The sequence below is a fragment of the Bubalus kerabau genome, chromosome 3, assembly GCF_029407905.1.
Source record: "Bubalus kerabau isolate K-KA32 ecotype Philippines breed swamp buffalo chromosome 3, PCC_UOA_SB_1v2, whole genome shotgun sequence".
NCBI lineage: Eukaryota > Metazoa > Chordata > Mammalia > Artiodactyla > Bovidae > Bubalus > Bubalus kerabau.
This window is the reverse complement of record NC_073626.1, coordinates 80923097-80935168: the sequence shown is the minus strand read 5'-3', so window position 1 is coordinate 80935168 and position 12072 is coordinate 80923097. Positions and strand designations below refer to the sequence as shown.

General features: G+C 40.0%; 1 protein-coding gene across 10 annotated transcripts in view; it reads left to right on the top strand.

Moving 5' to 3' along the window:
• Positions 1–12072, top strand: part of NOSTRIN (nitric oxide synthase trafficking) — a 64873-nt gene that overhangs the window by 28511 nt on the left and 24290 nt on the right. For 6 of the 10 annotated variants that reach the window (XM_055572336.1, XM_055572334.1, XM_055572333.1 and 3 more), the window contains 5 exons: positions 573–635; positions 837–918; positions 3585–3647; positions 6387–6485; positions 10537–10644. In XM_055572336.1, the coding sequence (XP_055428311.1) occupies positions 573–635; positions 837–918; positions 3585–3647; positions 6387–6485; positions 10537–10644 (415 nt within the window). The remainder of the gene's footprint in view (positions 1–572; positions 636–836; positions 919–3584; positions 3648–6386; positions 6486–10536; positions 10645–12072) is intronic. The other 4 variants (XM_055572339.1, XM_055572338.1, XM_055572337.1 and 1 more) reach the window with 1 other exon arrangement.

Sequence of the window (12072 nt, the reverse complement as noted above, 5' to 3'; positions counted from 1 at the left end):
TCAGGGCAGAGCAACCCTTTTGTTAAATTGAGATACTGTTCACAAGACTATGGAGTATCTGAGCTGTGTTCCTATAGGCCAGAAGGGAATCTGAACTATACCCCAACCGCAAGAGGAGCACACAGGGAATGAATGAGCAGGGTTCTGAAGTCATCCATCACTTAACTTCTCTGAGCCTCCGGTGGTTCATCTGTAAAATGAAGAGCCTGAAAAGGCTGTCTTTAAGGGTCTTCTACCTCTGGCATGCTCTCTCTCTCACCTGTTCTAAATGCCTTCTTATCCTTTATTCCCCTGATACTTTACAGACATGAAATCCTGATATCCTTACTTTATTCCCCTGATACTTTACAGACATGAAATGGAAATTGGAATGAAAATGACTGGGAAAAAAAGCAGATCATGTAATGATTACAGTGCAAATAAATATGTTGGCTTTAATCCCATGGAGAAATTGAAACAGGATTAGGGATATGAGTGCAATTGCCAAATGCAGGAATCAGATGGGATGCTTTATTTCTGGTACTCCTAGAAAAATGACACCCACACTTGTCCTCCCTTGTTTTTCGCTCCAGCTGTCTTGTCAGTGCCTGGGCCTGGGTCTCGGAGGGCATGAAGTCTGCAGGGGACCTGCATCAGTGAGTACTCACAGCCCAGCCCTGCTCCAACCCCAAAGGGAGTCATAAATATTTAAAGCGGGTGTACTACAAATACTCCCGTGCAAACTTGCACTGAGTAGATATGCTGTAACACACTATTTTATTTCCTCAGAAAATAATTTGGAAGGTAGATATAAATCCTAATACTAGGCTTGTGTGTCTTTTATGTTCTATTTCCAGAAAACTTGGCAAAGCAATTGAGTTGGAAGCAATAAAACCAGCTCATCAAGTCCTGAGTGCACATGAAAAAAAGAGAAAATCAGTGAGTCAAAATATTTCTTTTCTGCTCTGTTAAAGCAAGATTTCTGTCTTTGGCTCAAGAGTTAGGTAGTCGAAAAGTGATACTAAGTTTTAGGCATTTTATCATAAAAATAAACACAAATCCAAAGATGTATGTACGAGGATGTTTGTTAAAGACTTGTTTATAGTCGTAAAAAAATGGAAACATTTTCATCTTCCAAAAATAAATTAGGATAAATTCAAGCAATGGAATGTACCCATTAAAAATCTTATAGAAGAATTTAATGGTATGGGGATATAGTGCTAAATTAAAAAACAAAGTGAGCAAATCTAACAATGTAACTTCAATTTTGTAAAATAAATGTGTGTATATATGCATAGGAAAAAAACTAGATGCACCTTCCCAGAATGATTATCTCTAGATAGTGGAATTAGAGGCTATTTTTATTTAATTTTTTGGTATTTTTTTGTATTTACATTGCTTTTCAATAAGTAAGTATTCCTTTAGTAAATAGAATTAGAAACACAATTTTAAGAGGAAATGCTTTTTTATACTTTTCAGCTTGGGATTAGGTTAAAGCAATAATAGGTATTGCTATAGATATCAAATAGCCTTAAAATTGAAGAAAAATGAAAAATACTTTCAGGGCACCTGGTCATCTATATGGCCTATGTACTTTTCCTTCCAGAACAGTTGCATTTGCACTCCTTTTCCTTTTATTTCTGCATCATATAGTCAGTAAGTACTTCAAAATATATTTCCAGGCAACATACTGTTGCTACTGCTAAGTCACTTCAGTTGTGTCCAACTCTGTGTGACCCTATGGACGGCAGCCTACCGGGCTCCCCCGTCCCTGGGATTCTCCAGACAAGAACACTGGAGTGGGTTGCCATTGCCTTCTCCAATGCATGAAAGTGAAAAGTGAAAGTGAAGTCACTCAGTCATGTCTGACTCTTAGCGACCCCATGGATTGCAGCCTACCAGGCTCCTCCATCCATGGGATTTTCCAGGCAAGAATACTGGAGTGGGGTGCCATTAAGGGGTATTTAATAAACACTGCTTAGCTCTAATAGAGATGGTGTCACTGTCTGGTAAGGTGAGAAGTTCAGAGCAGTAGTAGTAGGTCTTTGCAAAAGGTAGGGGCAGTAGCTAAGTGGAGTTTTAAGTGACCACAGCCAGAGAAAGCCAGTCTTAAAGGTGGTAAGTCTGTAGGATGAGAGGATTTATGAAAGCCCTGATGGAAGAGAAATGATACTGAAAAAATCTTATTTGAACTTATAAAACTAAGTCAGGAAATGGAATCAATGTTGGGTGAACATCCATGTATTTTTACTAGAATGGATGCCCTCCTTAGGGCTAGGATGATGGGGCAGTTTACAGTAGTTACCAGAAAGTAATATAATCTTCTGCCTTTGCAAATCATCATAATAGAAATCAAACACTAGTCTATATTTCATTAATTACAAAATATTTTCATACCACATAATAATATGATAATCACCAGAATTTCCTTAGTACTTACTAAATCAGACACAGTGCTATGATTCTTATCCCATTGCTTTAGATAATTAATATCATGGTCCCCACACTGCTGGTTCAGTTCATGATTGTTTCATATTTGCCCATCCCTATCGCGCCCCTGGGCTTCCCTGGTGGCTTAGTGGTAAAGAAGTCGCCTGCCAATTCAAGAGGCGTAGGTTCAGTCCCTGGGTTTAGAAGATCCCCTGGAGAAGGAAATGGCACCCCATTGCAGTATCCTTGCCTGGAAGATCCCATGGACCTCTAGAGGAGCCTGGTGGGCTACAGTTCATGGGGTCGCAAAGAGTCAGACACGACTGAGTGACTAAACAACATTGCACCCCTATCACCCTATCACATTTTCTCACAAAAGATTTGAATTTTTTAAGTGAACTCGATCTGCATTTCAGCCACAGAAAGTCAAAAGTGGCACAATGCATAAAATTATTTTAATCGTATTTGTTACAATAAAACACATAATCCAAGTTTAATGAACTGATAAGAAAAAATAAAAGTACAGTGTTGCTAGATCTCAATGTGGTTGAGTGATGGCTGGTCTAAGGGTTTAGAGGAAAGGTCTATGGTTCAGCTAAAAGGTTTTGCCCTCACTTAAATCTGGTCTCCTTACGAGGTTGCCTAGGTCCATTTTCATCGGCTTTATTACTATTCCACTGGCTATTGTAAAGTAGGAGAAAAAGTTAATTATGATGAAGGATTCAATCTCTTTAAAATTAAAGCAGTATTCACTTCAGAAATTATAAGACACTTAGCTAAGTTACCGCTGAAGGACTTTTACCATTTCTCAGGGTGTTAAAGTGTGGGCTGCACAGAATGAAGCAGAAAAGGAAGTGATAGGATGGGACGTGATATCAGGTTACACAAGTTCCTTCTCCGCTCCACACAGATTGTGCCCATTTATGGTTTTTTTTTAATATAACTAAATATTAGAAATGATTATCTTACCAACCAAATGCATTCATACTAAATCCTGTGATAAGATTCTTGACCTGAGGAAAAGAGAGTTGGCTACTTTCTCAGGAAATATGTCCACTGTAGGGTTTTTAAATTTCTATTGCTTATGATACGTTATACTATAATTAATAAAACAGCACCATGACTCAACAAGAAGACAGCAAGATTTTTTTTTTTCCCTTTTTCCCCCTTGATAGCTTGAAAACGAAGTTGAGAAGACAGCAAATCTTGTCATTAGCAACTGGAATCAACAAATTAAGGCAAGTATACACAAATGTCATTTGTGTAAACTCAATATAGAGGATTGAAGCTTTTGGCATTTGCACAAACGTGATTTTTTTTTTTCTGAAGTGAAAATGTTCAATCATGTCAGACTCTTTGCAACCCCATGGGCTGTAGCCTGCCAGGCTCCTCTATCCATGGAATTCTCTAAGCAAGGCTACTGGAGTGGCTTGCCATTCCCTTCTCCAGGGGATCTTCCCATCCCAGATATCGAACCAGCATTGCAGGAAGATTCTTTCCCATCTGAGCCACAAGGGAAGCCCCTGCATTTTCGTGTCAGTATTTGTAAGTGCTAACTGAAGAGAAGAATGTTTCCTCATCCGAGTTATTATATAGATACGTCCATGGAAATCCCATGGAAAGGGGAGCCTGAAGGGGTACAGTCTATGGGGTTGCAAGAGACTAACACAACTTAATGACTAAACAACAACAACAAATCTTTCAACTAAATCTATAGAGGAGCAAAACTCCAAATATGGCTTTCATTTATAGCTAATAAGTAGCTTTTATTGTATGTCAAGTGCTATATATATTTATGTATTGAATCATCACAAAAACCAACCAATGTGGTATATGACTATGTGTTGTCCCATTTTATAGATGGGTGGGGAAGTATAGACACAGAGGTTAATAATCTTCTAAGGTTACAAAACTGGTTAATAGTTGAACCAAGTAACCTGGGCTCCAGGTTACTGACCTTAATCATTACCTACACTGACTGCCTCTCTGTATAATTTGTGACTTAGGGCATGATATGAATACTGAGTTTTGGTCTTGTCTTTTATAGAAGGTCATTCGTGACCTCTGTTTCTCCAGTGAGAGGAGCATGGTTGAGGGATGGGTAAAGACGTGTAAAGGGGAATGCCTGTATTGACTCCATGAATATGTACAACCCACTTCTTGTGCAGCACGCTGCACTAAGACACAGTCCTTGTTTCATGTGATTTAAAGTATACTGGCTGGATATTAATAACATGTGTGCAGCAAATAGTGAATGACTTCTAAGGAGAGAAGTTATGATCTGATGTGAGAATTTAGGGCATCATTATATGGTCGTAAGCAGAGAGAATCACAGATGGTGCCCATATGTATGTACAGAAGATTATTCTAGAACAATCCAGTTTAGAAGGAATTCATTTTGAGTGGGAAAGACTAGAAGCCAGTGCAGAGGGAATCTGCTCAGAAAACCCAATGATCCCCTTTGAGAAGACTTGGACTCCCAAAGTTGAAATTCTCCTTTTTCATCTCTAAAGTACTGGTGCCCCAAAAGATCCTTCTTTCTCAAGTAGACACTCATGAGTGCCAAATAAGGGGAGACACCTTCAGAAACTGGGGGCCCCATTTCAGCCCTCAATGTTGCCTCTGAAGCTGCTGCTGGAATCGAGGGCTCCTTAAGTCAAGGACATTAATTATGAATGTTTGAGAAAAGTGAATTTCCATACTGACAATAGTAATCCTGGTAAAAGGATGCTCATGAGAATCACTTTTATAGTAAATATATGAACATCCCATAAACAGTGTCCAGTCATTTGTTTCCAAGTTTGCTCTTGATTTATGAGCTTTCTCAAACAGTTTGTTTTTAAAGAATTCATTCTTAAATATTCAGCTTTCATGGAAAATTTGATATAATAGATGGGAAGAGAAACCATTTTCAGTAGCTGTCACTGCTTTCAGGAACAACAACAAAAAAACCTTATTTCCCAGTTTCCACCAAGTAATTTTTCTAAGTAAAACGATTTTATTTTTATGAAGATTGACAGAGAAATTAGAGAACATAAGATGCTTGTGCTATAATAATTTTCTTTCCAGTTACAATTCAAGGGATTCAGCATGTCTTCATTCAGTAATGAAGCATAGTCTGTTTTGGAGATGCAAGGGAAAAGCCTTAAAGGACCAAATGTCCTTGCCTCCTGCTCTCGTTTATCAGCAGGCATGTGACCAACAGAAGGTGGGGGAGGCGGGCTCTCTCGGCTGCTTGTTCCTTGAATTCCCTTTTATAGAGGTTTCGCGTGTTTAGACACATTCAGAAGGCTTTGCCTCTGACTTCCTAGGGAAAGAGAGACATCGATTTTCCCCTTCATTATCTGGTTTTACTTGAGGTGAAACACCATACAGCCTTTTCAATCGACCTAGTTCCTGAACAGGCTGAATCCAACTCAAACCAGATTCTATTGATTTATCTCTGGAACATCCCAAGCTGGGGCTGTATGCAACAGAGAACAATCACTTAAATTATAATCCATGCCGAGGTTGGAGGCATCAGCAGAGGAGGGGGACTTTAAATGCTCTTCCTTCCCAACTCCTCCCTCCACCTGCCTGCTGCAAATTCAGGGCAATTCGCAGGATGTCAGGCAGATGCCCAGCTCTCAAGTCAGGGCATCAGGGAGCAAAATTTCCCTTTTGCTCTAAGTTTTAGGAGAGCATCTTAAAATGACCTCAATTATGGTTTGTAGACTTAGCCTTCAATGATTTAACAAAATATATGACCCTCTTGAATGAACTCAATGCAATGAACAAATATATAACGATTCTCAGGGCAAAATATTAGCCACTGTGGTGTTTTAGCAGATTTTGAGGTAAGGGCAGAAATGAAGAACTAAAAATATACAATCATTCAAGCTAGCACATGAATATAACTTGCTCCAGAACAGAAGAGTTTCTCTCTTGACACCAGTTTCTGATCCTTCTTTGCTTTTTTTGTATGTTTTTGACTCTAGGCCAAGAAGAAATTGATGGTTAGCACCAAGAAGCATGAAGCACTTTTCCATCTTGTAGAAAGCTCCAAGCAGATTACAACAGAGAAGGAGAAGCAGAAGGTAACATCTCATGGCCAGCTGAATGCATGTGGCTTAGAGATGGGTGAGCTTCCTGCCGTTAGCTGTGAACACAGGAGAACTGGCTGACTCCACCTCTGTGTGGGGTCTCTGCAGAGCTGTAGTGTGGCAGAGTATGAGATGGGATCCAAAGTTATTCCTGGTCTCCACATATTTTTGAAAGGTATTATCAACAGATGACAAAGCAAACCAGTGTCCAGTGTTTTTGATAAGGAGCCCTATTAAACACCCCAAATAAGCTCATACCCCAAATAAGTAAGATATACATATGCATAACATATAATGTACTTTACCTATCCTGTATATCCTATATATACTTTTATATTATATTAATGTTATAAACATTATAAAACATAAAAAAGTAGAAATATTTGAAGGATGTGGTAAAAATGAAATACTATTTTCAGTGATTAGTTGATCATGATGACTTCATATAGTCATTCAGTGACATATACAAATAAAATATACGTGTGGGACAAGGTTCAGCCTTAACCCTTAACGAATATAAATTCGTATTTCTAGTATGTCCTCTTATAATGTTGTTTTTGGTCAGTTTCTTATCAGCTCTTATTAGAATCATGCCAGTTTTCACCTTTTCATGTGGGTGATGATGCAGTAGTCATCCGGAGCGGGAGAAAGCAGGAGCTCTGACATTTTCCTGTGGCTTTCTTGCATTTGTATTGTTAGTATTTCCTGTGGCTTTCTTGTGCTTGCATTGTTAACATCAGTCTATAGCTTCACAGAAGAAATCTGCATAAAGCATGTGTCAATTTTGGGTATGAACCTAACTGAAGCTAGATGAGGACTTCCCTGGCAATTCAGTGGTTAAGACTTCGAGCTTCCACTGCAGAGGACTCGTGTTCAATCCCTGGTCAGGGAACTAAGATTCCAAATGCTGAGTGGTGAGACCAAAAATATAAATTAATAAATAAATAAAGCTAGATAATACATCTGCAAATCCATATGATCCAGACTCCTTATGATGGACACATGTACATAGATACTGAGAGTGAAGAAATGTGTGTAAGGACCCATATCAGCATCTCATGTTGTAAAATTTCCACTCTCCCTCCAGAAAACTTTAGAATCTTCAACTGTCCATGCGTGGCCACCAGTATCAATTCATATATTGAATAAGAGCAAGCTAGAACACTCTTTTTATGCAGAAATGAACACAAATATTATTGGGATACTAATTATCTTACACACCCCTTGTGGTGCATGTCCCAGACTGGAAACCTCTGAAATAGTCAATATCTTCCCCTAAAGATGGGCTCCCTCTAAGAAAATGCAGGCCACACACTGCAACCCAAAACATCCTTAAAAGAAGACAATTTTCATCACCAAGTAACTCTATCTCACCTGAGAAACTATTAGCTGAATAACTTAAATTCATCGTTAGCAAGATTTTACAAGGTTCTTGTGTCAATCTTCACAGTTTGAAATGATCATAATAACAAGGATTAAATAATGAGACAGCTTCCAAGGACGAGGCAAAACCAAAGTAGGTTAAAAACCTAAGCTCTGGGACCCTGCTGTAGGCATTCGGGGCCCTCATTAGAAGCTATTCTTCACTGACGTCAGGGAATAACAAGGGGAAAGGCATGGGCAGCTAAGTGTTGAATTTCTGCTTCCTTCCCTCGTTAGCCGCTTTCCTGGGAGACAGAAGTCTGTGATCCTCCCCCTACCTTTCTCCAGCTGGTCCTGTTAACTATAGCCCTTGGCTGTCATTACATCACAGACCCCTACCGCCTTCATCACTTTATCTGGTAGCTTTCTCATTTTTAGTCCCAAGGCTAAACACCTAAGGTGGCATTCATCTTTGCCTCTCACAGAGTCCTGCCCATGATCTCCTACATAGCCTGGCCTGGTTTGGTGCCATTCGTCAGTCCTTCTTGCTTTCCTGCTCAGCAATCCTTACTCTCCCCAGAAGCTGATCTACATCTTCACTCTTCTCACTACTCCATCTCCATCATCGACTTGGCAGATTATCTCACCTACAGCGTCACAGAGAACACAGCGGTCAGCACGGCCACCTGCCTACTGAAGTGCAGTGGGACAGGCCAGTTTTCCATCCTGTATTCTGACTCCCATCCCCGCCTCCTCTCAGTGACCCTTCCCTTGATTATTCCCTTCTCTCTTGGATCTCAGACAGACTCCTCTCTAAGAGTTGCTTCCCATCAGCCTTCTCAACTTCCCTCTATCTTGGGAGAGTAGAGAGAGTCAGGGAGACACCCTCCATGATCATAGTCCTGTTCCTCTCCATATATGGTCTCTTTATTTATTTATGTTTTTACTTTTTGCCTGTGCTGTGCATCTTGTGGGATCTTAGTCCCCACTCCTGCCCAGGGATTGAACCCATGCCTCCTGCATTGGAAGCGCAGAGTCTTAACCAGTGGACCAACAGGGAAGTCCCTCTTTCTTTTTACAATAAGATTCATTGAAAGGGTTATCTGTGCTCTGTCTCCACTTCCTCATCTGTTCACTTCTCAAAGCAACAACCAAGATTTCCCCACCAATTTGCTAGGAATGTTCTTACCTTAAATACAATGTGGTCCTTGTTGCTAAAGCTAATGGGTGCTTTCCAGTTCTGACTTTATTTAATTTCTTAGAAGCGTTAATCAGTATTGAATTTCCCCTTTTAGAAATATTATCAACTTCAACAAATCCTACTCTTTCGGTTTCCCTGTCAATTTTTTCTTAAGCTCCTTTATGGACTTCCCTTGTTCTGCCTGAACTGTCCATATTGCTGTGTCTGATAATATCCCTCCTGGGCCTCATCCTGTTTTATTCGGCTTGTATCTCGAGTCTGACACAGTACTCTCAATATCAAGTGCTCAATAACAACAGGTACTCGACAATATTTTCTCAAGGCTCCATCTATTATGTCTCTGCTGATGATACCCCAGTTTATATCTCCAAACCAAACAGTTTCTAAACTGAACTCTGGCACTTCAAACAAACTCAATATCCAAAATCAAAACCATCTCTTCCCTCTACCAAAAGTATTTTTTATGCCTCTGTTTTTTATATCTTTGAATATTACCATCCACCATATCCTCCCAATTCTAAGTCCTAACCTAAATGCTCTTGAATTTATCTGCACATATTTCTCTCCATAGCCACTACTCTCTCCCAGGCCTCTGTCATCACTACTTGGGTTACTCCAAGTGACAGACTGGTGTCTTGGCTTTCAGTGTTGCGTCTCCTTATCTATTCCATATACAAGCCAGGCTCACTCTTCTGGAACTTGAATCTAAGTGTATCATTCTCCTTTAAAAAGCCTGAAAATATACTCAGGTGACCTCAGAATAAAGAATAACTCCTCTATGTGGCTCTTTGAGTCTGACTTGATCCCACCTAACTCTTCAGCGCTTTCACTTGCTGTTCTTCCTCTCAAACTGTGTGCTCCAACCTCACCAAAAATGTGTTTTTCATATCATGTCAAACTATTTTGCCTAACAAATTCCTACTTTCATTTTAGGTTTATTCACACAGGGGTCACTCTGTGATACTTGACTACTTCTCTCATCCTGGGATCTATCACACAGAATAGCGATGGTCTGTGTTGGTCCCCGACTAGACAAGGAGCCTATCTATTCCTTTATCTACTCCCAGTGTCTAGTACATGACTCAGTTGTGGCGTCAAGAAATGTTCATGAATGAATGAGTGGATGAGATGTTTGTTCCAAGAGAAAGAAAAGAGCAAAGAAAAAGTATTTAATCTGACAAATTTAAGAAAAGTTTCTGAAAATTTTCTTGAATTAGAATATATGAGTCTCCATTCTTCTGTATCTGTTTGGGGTTATTTGCTGTAAGTTTGCTGAGCAGAAACTTCTAGTCAATAGCTATATAGTGCAGGATGATAAACGTGAGTTATCACCTCCAAAGTGACTCCATTCTTATTGCTAGGGCCTGGGCACACTCAACAAGAAGCAGAGAACAATAACTTGGCCAAGTATAGCATGGTACACATTCAAGTCTTTCTCTGTAGCATTATTAGGCTAAAATTCACAAGCTCATGTCTCTGTAGATACATGGCTCATTACACTTGATGTGCAAAACCAACCATGTCCTGAGTATACCATACATCAGAGCTGCGGGACAGTTGAATGGCCAGCATGTGAACTGGAATAATAAAGTGAGTGGTGTTAACATTCAGCATTTTGGATGAATGTTCATTACTGAAATGTTAGTCAAAATGTCCTTAAACATAAAGAGGGGCGTTCTGAAAAACATTTATCTCTATCCTTGAAACTCTTAAACTGCTTAAATCAGAGGGATCCTTGGTGCTCCTGAACTGTGATTTGGGGACCATTTGCATTAGAATCATCTGAGGAGGCAATGAAAATTCAGATTTCCCAATCCTGCTACAGAACTACCGAATCAATATTGCTACTTGTGGGACCCTGAAAATTTTCAAGAATGTCTGGTCATTCCTAGGCATATTAAAGTCTGAGAATCCTTCATATAATGCAACTTCTTCCTTTCTCAAAGATGTGAGATTTTGAGAATTCAATTCAAGCTATCCCGGTCCAGAGAGTTTTGTATTACTTTGATTTTTACCATCAGAATGGCCAATTTGGGTGATTGGCCAGGGGGGCTCTTTGTTAAGGTGTAGATCACTGGGAATCAGGATCCCTGATGGGAAACTGGAGATTTCCCATTTGAAAAATGTAGGAAAGCATTTGTCAAGTTGTCCATAACTTACAGTGAAGAATGGCATGTATCAGGCTCTTCACAAAGAGTCAGACACACCTGAGTGACTGAATAACCACAGGCTCTTCACTAGTAATAGTAATGCTCACTTGTCTTTGAGTGCTATGCTATTGATAAATTTTGAGCAGTGTGCCTGGTCCCTTACCTGCATCACCTGCTGGACTCCTCTAGACAACACAGTGGGGATTCCCCTGTGGTGGTTCAGTGGATAAGACTCCGTGATTCCAGTGCAGGGGGAGCAGGTTCAATCCCTGGTTGGGAAACTAAGATTTTTCCATGCCATGCAGTGTGGCCAAAACCAAAAAAAAAACAAAAAACAAAAAAACCAGAAAACAAACAATACAATGAATTGGGAGCATCACTATGCCCATCACAAAGATGAGAAAACTGTGTCTTATGAAGTTTAAGTAACTCACTGGCAGTTAGAACCAGGGCTCTAATCCTGAAGTTTGATTCCAGAGTTATACTGCAGCGTTTACATAGTGAAAGTGAAGTGACAGAATGTTCCAGACCTAATGCTAGTTCTACAAATTATCTAATTGTACAAATCTCTACCTGTGCCACTAAGAAACGCCGAGGACTAAAGAATTTACTAAATAAGAGTACAAGAATCACCAGTAGATTACAGTCTGGACTTGCAACTTCCTGATCTGAACTTGCTTCTCCTCACCTGTCATTTGGCCTCATCCCTCATCTGATGTGGAGAAGGCAATGGCACCCCACTCCAGTACTCTTGCCCGGAGAATCCCATGGATGGAGGAGCCTGGTAGGCTGTAGTCCGTGGGGTCGCTAAGAGTTGGACACGACTGAGCGACTTCACTTTCACTTTTCACTTTCATGCATTGGAGAA